Source organism: Pseudophryne corroboree, chromosome 4 (assembly GCF_028390025.1).
Source record: "Pseudophryne corroboree isolate aPseCor3 chromosome 4, aPseCor3.hap2, whole genome shotgun sequence".
NCBI classification, from domain to species: Eukaryota; Metazoa; Chordata; class Amphibia; order Anura; family Myobatrachidae; genus Pseudophryne; species Pseudophryne corroboree.
Window position 1 is genome coordinate 76730307 of NC_086447.1, and position 17334 is coordinate 76747640.

Sequence of the window (17334 nt, forward strand, 5' to 3'; positions counted from 1 at the left end):
CAAACGCTTGGACACGCCTGCGTTTTTCCAAACACTCCCAGAAAATGGTCAGTTGCCACCCACAAACGCCTTCTTCCTGTCATTCTCCTTGCGATCCGCTGTGCGAATGGATTCTTCATTAAATCCATCGCTCAGCAACGATCCGCTTTGTACCCATACGACGCTCCTGCGCATTGTGGTGCATACACATGCGCAGTTGTGACCTGATCGCAGCGCAGCAAAAAATCCTAGCGTGCGATCAGGTCAGAATGACCCCCTAAGTCCTCTCTGTGCATCAACCCACTGTTATTGCACAGCGGGTGCAACTCTCCAGGTAATAGTGGTAGGAGCCAGGGGTGGGCCCCCCTCTCTATAACGGCCCAAGACTCCAGTCCCCGCATTCCACCCCTGCTGGTTATCCTGACTGTCGACCTAGACATTGGAGATATTCTATAACACACCCCATCAAAGGGGAGGTAAGAATAAAACACTTGAGGGCCCTGCGTGACGACTGTACTGGTTTCTATCCTTACATGTGCTCTTGCATCATATAACGACAAAACACATTATTCAAAAGTTTAAACCGACAGCGCACATAAATGTATTGCATACAGAACTGTACCTCTTGTTGCTTTGCAAGGAATGAATCAATAAGATTCCTCTGATCATTTACATCCAACTCTTTCTTCTGTTTTGTAAATGTCGCTTTTATAAATTCCTGCATTTCATTGTTGTTTTCAAAAATTTTCCTGTGACCCCCAGGAAGCCAGCCTATCAGAGAGGGGTAACTATTGTATAACTGAGACAGAAGAAAAGAAAAAAATGATAATTTTAAACACAGAATATTTAAATAAAGGAAAAAAAAGAAATATTCTATAAAATATAAAATTGTTATAAATTTTAAAGTGTAAAAATTAAACCAGGTTTAGCAAAAATTGAATAAAGGGAAGCAAAACACAAACACGTCTTATTAAATATCTGTATTGTAATCTCCTAAAGTCTGTGGACCTGCCGTGAATGAGTAAGGTACTGTAAGTATAAAGATGCAGTTTGCGGAAGGTGGAGCGGGATAGAGCGTGGGTGTAGCAGTACAATGTGGGGGTGGAGTGGGACAGAGCAGGATTGTAACAGGACAGATTTTAGAAGTGGGACAGAGTGAGGGGCTGATTGGGACAGAGCAGTGAACAGAGAGGGGGGCGGACTGGGATGGAGCAGAGGACAGAGAGTGGGGCGAGGCGAGGTGGAACATGGCGGGGTGGCGCTGAATGCCTATATTAGTTTGATATGTATTTATGTCAAATTTTTATATTTCAGCTCAGCTCAGCGGATGCTGCAATACTCCATAAATAATGTCTTGTGAACGACAAAAATGTTTCTTACCTACAGTATGCGTTACAGACAGGCCTAAAAGTGCTTATTTTCACTATACACTTTCCTGACACAATTTATATAAACTGAAATTATAGATAAACTCGGACACCTGCTTACTACTTATATGATTTTTCTTGTACTCTCATTGGCCTAAAGGGAAGCAGTCTCAAACAGAACCCAGGTCAGAAGCAGATACTGAACAATACTTTAGTATATAGTGGTACTAATCACACCAGTGCTCTCATTGACTGTCCAATGTCAGATGATAAGACATTCAAGAGTAGAAACCAGATTTGGACCATATATATGTTTCCTTCAACCTATCTCTATAATCTTATACTTACTACAAACTACCTCAGTAATAATCCGCTGTATTAAGAATCATTGAACTGCAGAGCTAGAGCAGAGGGAGGAATAGAGTGCAGAATAGGGCGAGACAGGAGAAAAGGGAGAATAATAGAGTGAGACCAGAGGAATAGGGGAAAGAATATGGAAACTTAAGAGGAATAGGGGGTAGAACAGGGTGAAACCAAAGGAACTGGGGGAAGAATAAGTTGAGATGGGGAGGAATAGGGAGAGATGGGAGGAATAGGGGGAAGAGAAGAGGGAGATGGGAGGAATAGCAGAAGAATAGTGGGAGAAGGGAGGAACAGGGTAAAGAATAGAATGAAACCAAAGGAATTGGGGGAAGAATAAGTTGAGATGGGAGGAATAGGGAGAGATGGGAGGAATAGGGGGAAGAGGAGAGAGAGATGGGAGGAATAGCAGAATAATAGTGGGAGAAGGGATGGACAGTGGAAAGAATAGGGGGAGATAGGAGGGACAGTGGAAAGAATAGGGGGAGATGGAAGGATTAGAGTGAAAAAAGGGAGAGTATGGAGGAATAGGGGGGAACAGAGGAGTAGGGGGAAATGGGAGGAATAGGCTGAAGAATATTTATAGACTGGAGTATGTGGTGGAAGCAGGAGTAATAGGGTGAAGAATAGCTATAGACTGGAGTATGTGGTGGAAGCAGGAGTAATAGGGTGAAGAATAGCTATAGACTGGAGTATGTGGTGGAAGCAGGAGTAATAGGGTGAAGAATAGCTATAGACTGGAGTATGTGGTGGAAGCAGGAGTAATAGGGTGAAGAATAGCTATAGACTGGAGTATGTGGTGGAAGCAGGAGTAATAGGGTGAAGAATAGCTATAGACTGGAGTATGTGGTGGAAGCAGGAGTAATAGGGTGAAGAATAGCTATAGACTGTAGGAGGTGGTGGAAGCAGGAGTAATAGGGTGAAGAATAGCTATAGACTGGAGTATGTGGTGGAAGCAGGAGTAATAGGGTGAAGAATAGCTATAGACTGGATTATGTGGTGGAAGCAGGAGTAATAGGGTGAAGAATAGCTATAGACTGGATTATGTGGTGGAAGCAGGAGTAATAGGGTGAAGAATAGCTATAGACTGGATTATGTGGTGGAAGCAGGAGTAATAGGGTGAAGAATAGCTATAGACTGGATTATGTGGTGGAAGCAGGAGTAATAGGGTGAAGAATAGCTATAGACTGGAGTATGTGGTGGAAGCAGGAGTAATAGGGTGAAGAATAGCTATAGACTGGAGTATGTGGTGGAAACAGGAGTAATACGGTGAAGAATAGCTATAGACTGGATTATGTGGTGGAAGCAGGAGTAATAGGGTGAAGAATAGCTATAGACTGGAGTATGTGGTGGAAGCAGGAGTAATAGGGTGAAGAATAGCTATAGACTGGAGTATGTGGTGGAAGCAGGAGTAATAGGGTGAAGAATAGCTATAGACTGGATTATGTGGTGGAAGCAGGAGTAATAGGGTGAAGAATAGCTATAGACTGGAGGAGGTGGTGGAGACAAGAGGACTAGAGAGAGAAGGGGGGAATAGTAACAAGAATAGTAGCAGATGAAAAGGAAGAGGGGGAAATGGGAGGTACATGGGGAGATGAGAGGAGCAAGATGAGAAAGGAGCAATGGGGGAGACTGGAGGAACTGGGAGAGATGGGAGAAATAGTGATAAGAATAGAATGAGCAGGAGAATTGGGGGAGACAAAAAGAATAAGGGAGACATGTGGAATATGGGGAAGAATGGGGGAGATTGGAGGAATAGGGGGAAGAATAATGGAATGCTGGAGGAATTGTGGGAAACAGGAGGAATTATAACAAGAATAGATGGGAGGAATAGATGGAGAGATCGGAAGGTCAGGGAATAGGGAGGAAAAAAAGCCCTGGACAATAGCTAGTCACCGGGCAAATGGTCCACAGTACTAGTATATTATAAACTGAAGTAATATGGATGTAAGGAAAATACATTGGATATCTTAAATATAAATCTGACAGCGTGAGGACTCTTACCCTGACCATAGTACTTTGCAGGATCCGGACGTTTTCATTGATCAAATTCATGAGCCTCAGTATGGTAGGGTCATTATATTCAAATCTATTACCGAGTAGTGTGGACACAATTATATTGGCTACAGCAGCGTTCATGATGGTCAAATTATTAAAGGGTTTTCCTGATAATACAAACAAAGACAGATTTTTGCATTCAAAATGAACATTATAAATTGTGAGAAAACAATTAAAATGCATGTATTAGAATGTTATGTATACTATGATAATGTTAATACTTCTATATCCAACTATGAAATATATACTTACCATAATCAATTAGTGAAGAAATATAATAAAACAACAACAGAGTGACAAATATAATATGCTATACATTTGATCCTACAGATGCCATATAATTACACAATGCCTACAACTAATTTGTATCAACCAAAGTTTGGTCTATAATTACCAAGCGGTGGGTTTGGTAAGCCGCTGCTTCTTGGTGGGCTTTACACTGAATGTTAGTGCAAATCTTCAGTTCATCCTCTTCCTATCACCCTCTCCTTGTCACCCACTGCCTATCATCGACTGCTTGTCACCCGCTTCCACTGTCTCTACCCGTCACCCTCTCCCCATCACCCACTGACTCTCTCTGTCACCCTCTGCCATGTGGCATATTATAAGCTTCAGGTGGGATGGAGGAAGGGGGTGCAAAGAATATTTTTGAACCTCGGCCCACAACTAACAAGTTCTGCCACTGTACAAACTTCTCGCAATGAAAATTGAATTCTTCAATAAATATTAACTAACAAGGCCATGACAAAATAAACACATACAGTATGCAGACACAACCCTCTATACTAAAAAAAGAATGTTGCACAAAGTCCATTGGGGGTCATTCCGAGTTGTTCGCTCGTTAAAAATATTCGCATCGCAGCGATTTTCCGCTTAATGCGCATGCGCAATGTCCGCACTGCGACTGCGCCAAGTAAATTTGCTATGCACTTAGTAATTTTACTCACGGCTTTTTCTTCGTTCTGGCGATCGTAATGTGATTGACAGGAAATGGGTGTTACTGGGCGGAAACAGGCCGTTTTATGGGCGTGTGGGAAAAAACGCTACCGTTTCCGGTAAAAACGCAGGAGTGGCTGGAGAAACGGGGGAGTGTCTGGGCGAACGCTGGGTGTGTTTGTGACGTCAAACCAGGAACGACAAGCACTGAAATGATCGCAGATGCCGAGTAAGTCTGGAGCTACTCAGAAACTGCTACGAGGTGTGTAATCGCAATATTGCGAATACATCGTTCGCAATTTTAAGATGCTAAGATTCACTCCCAGTAGGCGGCGGCTTAGCATGAGCAAATCTGCTAAAATCCGCTTGCGAGCGAACAACTCGGAATGACCCCCATTGTGTGATAAGGCTAAATCACTTGATAAAGAGATATGATGGAAATAACTAAATTGCTCGTGCTTATGCACGAGACCATCTGTGTATAATTCTAATGATTTTTATAGTCAAAACTGACCACCAAATCAAATACAGGGTATGCTTGTAAATCCGGCTCTGATGTTAGTCAGTGCCTCCCCAGTCATTGACCTCACCGCACGTCACTGATTCAGACCTCCTACATCAGCATTAACTACAGAATAACTACTTTGCATACAATCACCTACTAGTCATAATAATTTGGCCACTCAGTGTATAGTTTAAAATAACATGTGAGTCAGGGTTGCCGACATTCTGGCTGCTCTCTGCGGGAGAGAGCAGCCAGGTCAGCACAGCAAGGGGGCAGGGGAGGGCTGGATGTGCTGAGGAGGCGGAGCAAGGGCGGGATGGGGGCGGAGCAAGGGCGGGGTCTCGCTGACGCCCGCTTTAAGCCACGCCCCCCCCGTTCTGTAATGCCGCAATCTCCTGCATTACACTGCAGGGGGCGTGGCTATGATGACGCGATTCTGCAAGATTCACGTCATCAACTGCCCGGACCGCCCACTTTAAACACAAAGTGGGCGGACGGGCAGGGGGACCCCGGATTCCGGGAGACTTGCCTGCTCTTCCGTGGGGCCGGGAGGGACACCCGATTTTCGGGAGCCTCCCGGCCATTCCGGGAGAGTAGGCAAGTATGATGTGAGTACTGTATGTTAATGTTTTGAAAAGCTCTTTAACACAGCAGAGCACACACAGGGCTAGGTGTGTCATCGCTTGGAGAGTAATAAAATGGAGAGATAAAAAGTACCAGCCAATCAGCTCCTAACTGCCATGTTACAGGCTGTGTTTTAAAAATGACAGTTAGGAGCTGGTTGTCTGGCACTTTTGTCTCTCCATTTTACCACAAAATATAAGGGTTTATTTATGAAGATGTGAAAAGAGTGGAGAAGTGAGCTAGTGGAGAAGTTGCCCATGAGAACCAATCAGTATTGAGGTAACATTTATAAAGTGCATTATACGTAGCAGCTGATTGGTTGCCATGGGCAACTTCTCCACTGGCTCATTTCTCCACAATTTTCACTGCTTCAGGAAAAGACTCCATAGTAATGAATTCTCTTCAGTTCAATGCTCGCTAAAGCATAGGGGGTCATTCTGACCTGATCGCTCTCTGCAGTTCATTGCAGCGCAGCAATCAGGTCAGAACTGCGCATGCGCCGGCTCCGCAGTGCGTCGGCGCATGGTTGACAGCCGACGGCTGTTGTTGACTAACGATCGCCTCTGCATGAGTGACAGGCAGAGGGGGTCGCTGGCCGGGTGGGGGCGGCACGGCAGCGTTTGGCCGCCGTTTTGTGGGCACGATCCGGGCAATGCAGGCGTGGCCGGAACGTGTTGGGGGCGGGCCGCAGTGGCTCCGTGACGTCACACACAGCCACTGCTAGCCGGACAGCGACGAGTAGCTCCCGGACAGCACGCAAAAGCTGCACTGGCCGGGAGCTACTCCTGAAGTGCGAAAGCATCACTGCTGGGCGATGCTTTTGTACTTCAGCGACGGGGCAGGGACTGTCAATGCGGGGCGGGTTAGCCCTGTGCTGGGCATACCCCCACAAGTCAGTGTGGATGATTGTAGCTGTGCTAAATTTAGCACAGCTACGATCAACTCGGAATGACCCCCATAGTCTACTACAGTATGTATTGAGCAACAAAGAAAGTGTTCTTAAATGAGAAGGAAATATAAAAATTATTAGAATTGTCCAGCACAATCCAAAATACGGCAGACCAATACCAGATGTGAGTTTATAATCTGAGGTTAAGGCAGGCGGCAAACAAGGATAAATGGTAGCAATCAAAAACCTATCCGAAGAGTGACTAAGCCCAACCCTCAAAGCATTGATCAGTAATAAATGTATCTTCAGTAAGTATCAGTGTCAGCCAATATGAACAGTATAATTGGGCTGGGATGCAATGAAACAACTAAAACTGCTCTACCACTGTTCTTACAGTAGTCCCAGGCTCTGTCCACAACCCTGACCCTTGACATTTCAAAAAGTTCTCTGTACCCTTGGACACAAAAAGAAAAGTTTATTTGGAAAACATAACCTTATTTTTCTCAATCAGCAGCTTTTGTATATTTTGGCCTAGTAATTTTCCTTAATTTTAATTGTAAGAAGTTGATTAATTCCTACCTCTAGAAGTCTGAACCACACTGTTAACGGATAAATCAGTACACCATCACCTGCTAAGTCTTTTTGTGAGTCCTGGCATGTTTTAGCTGGACAAATAACACTTAAAAAAAAATATATATAATTCTTAATTCGGGATGATGCTTCACATTTTACCTACTTACTGTAGTGAATGATGTATCAAACTGTAATATGTAGTAACACCTGGCATTTTTGGTTGTTTTCCACAGAGATATCTGCTGTCGATCTGCTGCACAGAAAACAACATACAGTATGTAGGGTTCTATGTGGTTGCGGTCTGCCTGAATGCAGCAAGCTTTGGAAAAAGCATAGCTCTCTTGACCTTCTGCCACATAGGCAAAGCCATGTATAGATGACATTACCTATCCCAGGCTCTGGGAAAGGGAGGCTTAGGGTTAAGCACCCCCTGGGAAGATTTAGGGCTAGGCAGCAGGGGAGGGAGGGTTAGGTGTAGGCTGCAGGAAGGGGGATGTTCAGTTTTGGCACCATCGGGGCGGGTTATGGTGGGGATGCGGGAGGGAAGGGTTAGGTTTAGGCTGTGGAAAGGAAGGGTAAGTGTTAGGGGGGCATTGGGGGCAGGTAACTAAGTATACTTACCTAGCCCCTTTCAGGATTCTAAGCATCGTAATGCCGCGGTCAGTCTTCTGACTGCCCACATCCAAAACACCAGTATATCATACAGAATCCATTGAAACCTATGGACTTTTTTTCACAATAACTTCTTTGGATCTCTGTGGCTTGTGCATGCACTGGGCAATTGCGAGCATGTGCATTATGATTCGCAGGTCATAAACCCAGAAGTCACTTATTTGGTGGGACAGCTCTATATTGGAAGAGCTGCCCTGGCTGGTAAGTATTCATGCACACTGGTGTGATAAAATGACAGTATGCATGCGAACAGAGACATGATGCATCACAATCAAGTGTGATACATGATACTTCCTGATAATTCTGCGGAATTCGAGCCACTCTGAACATTGGGATCTGAGTCCACCCGAGCTGCAGTTTGGGTGTTTCCCGCCAGACTTGGATTCCCATCCGAGGCCGATCATCATCTTCCCGGTGTAGGATTCTCACGGGAGTTGGATTCTATATAAGGCACTGCGGCCGGGACTCTGTGCCTTTTCACTGGAACTCATGCCGCCGTTTGCTGCTTTATACTCTGCTGTAGTGGCTGTACTATATACCGAGACTAAAAAGTGACTGTGCTATATAGTGACTGTGTATAGGGGGCACACTGCACGCTGAAGCATGCTGTGCTGTACTCTGCTATACTGGCTGTGCTGTTCCAGACTCACAAGTGGCTGTGCTGTATAGTGACTGTGTATAGGTGGCATGCTGCATGCTGCTGTGTGCTGCGCTATACTCTGCTATACTGGCTGTGCTGTGTCCAGACTCACAAGTAGCTGTGCTGTATAGTGACTGTGTTTAGGGGGTATGCTGCACGCTGCTGTGTGCTGCTCTATACTCTGCTATACAGACTGTGCTGTGTCCAGAGTCTCAGAAGTGGCTGTGCTGTATAGTGACTGTGTATAGGTGGCATACTGCATGCTGCTGTGTGCCCTGCTATACTCTGCTATTCTATCTGTGCTATGTTTAGACTTACAAGTGGTTGTGCTGTATGGTGACTGTGTATAGGGGGCACACTGCTATGTGCTGCACGACCTCTGCTGTAAATTGCCCTGTGATCCACACAGTTCAATCCAAGATGCAATTTATAAGCCCTGTGATCCACGCAGTGATCTGCGACTTGACAAATGAATAACTATCAGTTTAGAGAAGAGAAACCAAATACTAGTGCAACAGGCTCTGCCACCAGTCATGATGATGGTGCTAGTCCAGCAAAGTCAACTACTAAAGCCAATTTTCAAGTGCATCAGGACATCAAAAATCAAAAGCCAAGTATACAGTGTTAAAGAAAGACACCTCTTATAAAGGGAAGGTTTGTGCAGAAAAACATAAAATTGCCAACATGCTATTCACCACACCATGCCTCACATAATGATGCAAGACCTTTTCATTGAGAGTCTAGAAGAGGTGTAAAGAAAAACTGAAAACAGCTAAGGCAGTAGAACAAACTGTGTGTTCAGAACCGTCAAACATTCCTGTGGAACGTTTAGGGATGTCAATGTAGCTATGTGTGCGTCTGACATTTCTCACACTGTCCTCATATAGAAACCCCTTTCACCTCCTTCCACCATTTCTGCATTATCTGCACATGTGCTGAGCAGTACAAGTAAAGATGGTGATGAGGGCATAATTGAAAATGAGGATTCATGTGTGGAAGTGGAACAGGATGAGGGGGATATGTGTGTACTACTGCTATCTGACACTGAGGATGTGATGATGTTGTTTGTGTAAGTTAGCCACCAGTGGCTGCAGTTCTTGCACGTGATAAAAAGAAAGCAATTGTGATGCCTGGGCATAAGACCAAAAAAGCAACCTCTTGGTTGTGGGATTATTTTTACCCAAATCCTGACAATGTTTGTTAAGGCATTTGCTCCATTTGTGAGGCCACAGTTCATAGAGGTAGGGTCGATAACTATCTATGCACCACCTCCATGTTACATCATTTGCGGAAAGTTCATGAAATTTATTTTACAAGATTATAATGTAACTAAAACCCTCATCGTCAGTCTCCTCATTAGTGATCAGAGGTAGTCCTTCCAAAAAATTGTCTTGTCTGGGCCCAAACAAAGCAAACACTTCAACCACAAAAGTGTCAGTCCCTTTTGCTGAAGTGCTTGGTTTCTTAAAATGTGCATGTCCTTTGCCCAATAATGGTGAAAACATTATTGTAACTGTGAGGTGGTCACATTTGACTGGAAATTAATGTTATTGACGTTAATAATACTCTAGGAACAAAAAAAAGGACCAAATTATGTGATTTTAGCTTTTTTTGTCAATTTTATAAAAAAAAAAAAATCCAAATCCAACACCAGTCATGGCTGTTTGGCAAATCCAAATCCAAAGCCGACAATGAATCAGAGCCAAATCCAAATCCAACAAAAATGATCCGGTGCACATCCGTACTGTAAATATCTTAGTTTCTTCTAAACGTAACAAAACACCTTCATCCACTTGCTTCTTCAATTAATATAAATATAATAATACAAATAAGTGACTGTGTTGTGACAGTTGCTGTGAGTAAAAGAGCTAGCACTCACCTTCATAGGATCTGAATGTCTGCATCAAACATTCACATTCATCATTAATCCTGTTCTCTATGCTCTTCTTCCCCATCCCGTAATCCCGTAATGTTGAGAGTGCAAATCGTCTCATCACTTTCCAGTTCTCACCATGAGCAAAGATAACACCTGAAGAGAGTCAATACAGCCACAGCATTATATCTTTGCATACTGTATTAACAGTATTAATGGGCCCATTTATCAACGAGTGATAAAACTCTTTGTGTAAGATAAAACTTGTTGCGTATGATAAATAATGTTCCCGACAATAGGCTCCCAATTGTCATATTTCAAACACATGACAGATAGGAGCTGAACACATAATAGTTATGAACTGATTGGTTGGAGCACCATGTATTATACGCAGCGAGTTTTATCATCCACAATGAGTTTTATCACTCGTTTATAAATGAACCCCTATATATGGCGAAATATGAATGTTCCCCAAAATAACTATATACAGTACCGAAATCCCTACCGCATCAACTCACCACCAAGAGGTCCAAGTCCCAAAATTACTTTCTCATAATGCAGTCACCTGAATACAGTATGTAACTTACCTACATGTACTGTATATCTAATATAGAGGCACAGCTGTTATTTGATAGTCAGAATCCCAATGCCGGAATCACAACATTATTTGGAATGCCAACATCGGCATCCTGAATAGGTTCACTATCCCGGCGCTGGAATCCCGACAGCCGGTATGTCGAATGAAAAGACACCGCAGCACTAGAAAGGTAAGCTGCGGTGGAGGGAGGGCGGCGGAAATGTTAGGTTTAGGCTGCGGGGGGAGGGTTAGGGTTAGCCTATGCTCGGGGGGGTGGGGGGTAGATTTAGGCTGCAAAAAGGGGAGGTTAGGGTTAGCCACCACCACCGAGGGTTAGGCTGCGGGTGGGGTAGGGTGGGGGGGTATTTGGTTTAGGGAGAGTGGGTTAGGGGTACAGGGGGAAGGTAAGTGTACAGTACTTACTTTCCCCTGTCGGGATTCCCAGTATAGGAATACCACGTTCAGTATTGTGACTGCTGGCAAAATGAACGCTGGCAAATTGAACCCAACTCATTGTTACATATACTGTATGTTAATTCCATTCTGAAAAAAATATTGGTAGCATGAGATTCTGCAGATTAGGAACCTAGCAGGTGTGTGTGGGACCCCAATACCCAGAATGCCTTGCATGCAAGCTGTCATACTAAAGCTCCAGAGTTAATTTACATTGTCCCCATTTTACTCAGCGCGGCAGGCAGGTGTCCCCATTTTACAAAGTGTGGCAGGCAGGTGTCCCCATTTTACAAAGTGCGGCAGGCAGGTATCTCCATTTTACAAAGTGCGGCAGGCAGGTATCTCCATTTTACACAGTGCGGCAGGCAGGTGTCCCCATTTTACAAAGTGCGGCAGGCAGGTATCTCCATTTTACACAGTGCGGCAGGCAGGTATCCCCATTTTACACAGTGCGGCAGGCAGGTATCCCCATTTTACACAGTGCGGAAGGCACGTGCCCCCATTTTACACAGTACGACAGGCAGGTGTCCCCATTTTACACAGTGCGGCAGGCAGATATCCCCATTTTACACAGTGCGGCAGGCAGGTATCCCCATTTTACACAGTACGGCAGGCAGGTATCCCCATTTTACACAGTACTCAGGCAGGTGCCCCCATTTTACACAGTGCGGCAGGCAGATATCCCCATTTTACACAGTACGCAGGCAGGTGCCCCCATTTTACACAGTGCGGCAGGCAGGTGTCCCCATTTTACACAGTGCGGCAGGCAGGTATCCCCATTTTACACAGTGCGGCAGGCAGGTATCCCCATTTTACACAGTGCGGCAGGCAGGTATCCCCATTTTACACAGTGCGGAAGGCAAGTGCCCCCATTTTACACAGTACGGCAGGCAGGTGTCCCCATTTTACACAGTGCGGCAGGCAGATATCCCCATTTTACACAGTGCGGCAGGCAGGTATCCCCATTTTACACAGTGCGGCAGGCAGATATCCCCATTTTACACAGTACGCAGGCAGGTGCCCCCATTTTACACAGTGCGGCAGGCAGATATCCCCATTTTACACAGTACACAGGCAGGTGCCCCCATTTTACACAGTGCGGCAGGCAGGTGTCACCATTTTACACAGTGCGGCAGGCAGGTATCCCCATTTTACACAGTGCGGCAGGCAGGTGTCAAGTGGGGGGGAAGGAAGGGGGAGAGAGAGAGATAAAGATAATACTTACATCTTCCCGCTCTTCGGGTCCGGCCGCCTCATGTCCCTCGCACCGGCCGCCTCCTCCTTCCAGGCTTATCTCCTCTCCTCCCTCTTCCCGAGCGCTCCTGCTCGGGGGGCGGAGTTTTGTGGAATGACGCGTATGCGTCGTGACGTCACGTCGCAAATGCGTCATTCCGTGAAACTCCGCCCCCGAGCAGGAGCGCTCGGGAAGAGGGAGGAGAGGAGATAAGGACACACAAAGTGCCGCGGCGTGCGCCCCGTGCGGTTGCACGGCTCGCCCGCCGCTAGAAACGGCACTGCCAGTGGTGGTGTCCCCTGCTGCCATATGTCCAGTGCTGCTGTATAAGTCCAGTCCATTGCAGTGGTACTTTGTTATCCTGCATCAGTCCAGTGGTTTTGTTCCTGTGCTGCTGTATATGTCCAGTGGTACTGCTGTATATGTCCAGTGATACTGCCGTGTATGTCCAGTGATACTGCCGTATATGTCCAGCAGTACTGCCGTATAAATCCAGTGATACTGCCGTATATGTTCAGTTGTACTGCCGTATATGCCCAGTGATACTGCCGTATATGTCCAGTGATACTGCCGTATATGTCCAGCTGTGATGCCGTAAAAAATCCAGTGATACTGCCGTATATGTCCAGTGGTACTGCCATATAATTCCAGTGATACTGCCGTGTATGTGCAGTGGTACTGCCTTATAAATTCAGTGGTACTGGCGTAAAAATCCAGTTCAGGGATACTGCCGTATATGTCCAGTGGTACTGCCATAAAATTCCAGTGATACTGCCGTATATGTCAAGTGGTACTGCCATATAAATTCAGTGGTACTGGTGTATAAATCCAGTCCAGTGATACTGCCGTATATGTCCAGTGGTACTGCCATATAATTCCAGTGATACTGCCATATATGACCAGTGGTACTGCCATATAAATCCAGTGGTACTGGCGTATAAATCCAGTCCAGTGATACTGCCGTATATGTCCAGTGGTACTGCCATATAATTCCAATAATACTGCCGTATATATGTCCAGTGGTACTGCCGTATAAATCCAGTGGTACTGGGGTATAAATCCAGTTCAGTGATACTGCCGTATATGTCCAGTGGTACTGCTGTTTAAGTCCAGTGATACTACCATATAAATCCAATCCAGTGGTACTGCTGTATAAGTCCAGTGGTACTGCCATATAATTCCAGTGATAATGCCGTATAATTCCAGTGATACTGCCTTATATGTCCAGTGGTTCTGCCATATATGTCCATTGGTACTGCCATTTAAATCCAGTCTAGTGGTACTACTGTATAAATCCATTGGCACTGCCGAATAATTCCAGTGATACTGCCGTATAATTCCAGTGATACTGCCGTATATGTCCAGTGGTACTGCCATATAAGTACAGTGGTACTGCCATATAATTCCAGTGATACTGTCGGATAATTCTAGTGATACTGCCGTATATGTCCAGTGATACTGCCGTGTAATTCCAGTGATACTGCCGTATATGTCCAATGGTACTGCCTATAATCCAGTGGTACTGCCGTAGAAATCCAGTGATACTACCATATAAATCCAGTCCAGTGGTACTGCCGGATAAGTCCAGTGGTACTGCCATATAATTTCAGTGATACTGCCATATATGTCCAGTGGTACAGCAGTATAAGTCCAGTGGTACTGCCGGATAAATCCAGTCCAGTGGTACTGCTGTATAAGTCCAGTGGTACTGCAATATAATTCCAGTGATACTGCCATATAATTCCAGTGATATTGCCGTATATATCCAGTGGTACAGCCGTATAAGTCCAGTGGTACTGCCGTATAAATCCAGTGGTACTGCTGTATAATTCCATTGATACTGCCGTATAATTCCAGTGATACTGCCGTATATGTCCAGTGATACTGCCGTATATGTCAAGTGGTACTGCCATATAAATCCAGTGGTACTGGCGTATAAATCCAGTCCAGTGATACTGCCGTATATGTCCAGTGGTACTGCCATAAAATTCCAGTGATACTGCCGTATATGTCCAGTGGTACTGGCGTATAAATCCAGTCCAGTGATACTGCCATATATGTCCAGTGGTACTGCCATATAATTCCAGTGATACTGCCGTATATGTCCAGTAGTACTGCCATAAAAATCCAGTGGTACTGGCGTATAAATCCAGTCCAGTGATACTGCTGTATATGTCCAGTGGTACTGCCGTATAAATTCAGTGATACTACAGTATAAATCCAGTCCACTGGTACTGCTGTATAAGTCCAGTGCTACTGCGGTATAATTAGAGTGATATACTGCCGTATAATTACAGTGATACTGCCGTATATGTCCAGTGGTTCTGCCGTATATAACCAGTGGTACTGCCGTATAAATCCAGTCCAGTGGTACTGCTGTATAATTCCAGTGGTACTGCCAGATAATTCCAGTGATACTGCCGTATAATTCCAGTGATTCTGCCGTATATGTCCGGTGATACTGCCGTATATGTCCAGTGGTACTGCCGTATATGTCCAGTGGTACTGCTGTATAAATCCAGTGAAACTACCTTATAAATCCAATCCAGTGGTCCTTCCGTATAAATCCAGTGGTACTGCCGTATAATTCCAGTGATACTGCCGTATATGTCCAGTGGTACTGCCGTATAATCCAGTGGTACTGCCGTAGAAATCCAGTGATACTACCGTAGAAATCCAGTCCAGTGGTACTGCCGGATAAGTCCAGTGGTACTGCCATATAGTTTCAGTGATACTGCCATATATGTCCAGTGGTACAGCAGTATAAGTCCTGTGGTACTACCGGATAAATCCAGTCCAGTGGTACTGCCGTATAAGTCCAGTGGTACTGCCATATAATTCCAGTGATACTGCCATATAATTCCAGAGATACTGCCGTATATGTCCAGTGGTACTGCCGTATAAGTCCAGTAGTACGCCGTATAAATCCAGTGGTACTGCCTTATAATTCCAGTGATACTGCCGTATAATTCCAGTGATACTGCCGTATATGTCCAGTGGTACTGCTGTATAAATCCAGTAGTACTGCCGTATAAATCCAGTCCAGTGGTACTGTCGTATAATTCCAGTGATACTGCCGTATAATTCCAGTGATACTGCCGTATAAGTCCAGTGGTAATGCCGTATAAGTCCAGTGGTACTACCGTAAATGTCCAGTGGTACTGCCGTATAAGTCCAGTGGTACTGCCGTATAAATCCACTCCAGTGGTACTGCCGCATAAGTCCAGTGGTACTGCTGTATAAATCCAGTCCAGTGGTACTGCCGTATAAGTCCGGTGGTACTGCCATTTAATTCCAGTGATACTGCCGTATAATTAAGTGATACTGCCGTTTATGTCCGGTGATACTGCCGTATAATTCCAGTGATACTGCCGTATAAGTCCAGTGGTAATGCCGTATAAGTCCAGTGGTACTACCGTAAATGTCCAGTGGTACTGCCGTATAAGTCCAGTGGTACTGCCGTATAAATCCACTCCAGTGGTACTGCCGTATAAGTCCAGTGGTAATGCCATATAAATCCACTCCAGTGGTACTGCCGCATAAGTCCAGTGGTACTGCTGTATAAATCCAGTCCAGTGGTACTGCCGTATAAGTCCGGTGATACTGCCATTTAATTCCAGTGATACTGCCGTATAATTAAGTGATACTGCCGTTTATGTCCGGTGATACTGCTGTCTAATTCCAGTGATACATGCCGTATATGTCCAGTGGTACTATCGTAAACGTCCAGTGGTATTACCATATAAATCCAGTCCAGTGGTACTGCCGTATAAGTCCAGTGGAACTGCCGTATAAGTCCAGTGGTACTGCAGTATTATTCCAATAATACTGTCGTATAAATCCAGTGATACTGCCGTATATGTCCAGTGGTACTGCCGTATAAGTCCAGTGGTACTACCGTATAAGTCCAGTGGTACTACCGTATAAGTCCAGTGGTACTGCCGTATAATTCCAGTGATGCTGCTGTATAATTCCAGTAATACTGCCGTATATGTCCAGTGATACTGCTGTATAATTCCAGTGATACTGCCGTATATGTCCAGTGGTACTACCGTATAAATCCAGTGGTACTGTTGTATAAATCCAGTCCAGTGGTACTGCCGTATAAGTCCAGTGGTACTGCCGTATAAGTCCAGTGATACTGCCGTATATGTCCAGTCCAGTGGTGCTGTCTTGTGCTGCATCAGTCCAGTGGTGGTGTCCTGTGCTGTATATTATTTACTCCAAATAAAAGGGGTATATACAGTATATTACTTATATTATTATCCAAATAACTTTTAAATGGTTTGTCCTGTGTGGTGTAGGGGTACGCTCGCGGGTTTAGTAGTGTATGCCGGCGGCCGGGCAACCGGCGACCAGCATACCGGCGCTGGAATCCCGACCGCCGGCATACCGACAGCTGGGCGAGCGCAAATAAGCCCCTTGCAGGCTCACTGCACTCGCCATGCTGCGGGCGCGTAGCTATTTATTCTCCCTCCAGGGGGGTCGTGGACCCCCAAGAGGGAGAATAAATGTCGGTATGCCGGCGGGCGGGATTCCGGTGCCGGGATGCTGGACGTCGGGAGCCCGGCCGCCGGCATACAGAAGACCACCC

At 45.3% G+C, this 17334-nt stretch overlaps 1 protein-coding gene across 5 annotated transcripts in view; it reads right to left on the reverse strand.

Moving 5' to 3' along the window:
• Positions 1-17334, reverse strand: part of LOC134908921 (cytochrome P450 2K1-like) — a 60203-nt gene that overhangs the window by 16204 nt on the left and 26665 nt on the right. For all 5 annotated transcript variants that reach the window (XM_063915169.1, XM_063915172.1, XM_063915173.1 and 2 more), the window contains 3 exons: positions 10483-10632; positions 3711-3871; positions 602-778 (listed from right to left, as the gene is read on the reverse strand). In XM_063915169.1, coding sequence (XP_063771239.1) covers positions 602-778; positions 3711-3871; positions 10483-10632 — 488 coding nt within the window. The remainder of the gene's footprint in view (positions 1-601; positions 779-3710; positions 3872-10482; positions 10633-17334) is intronic.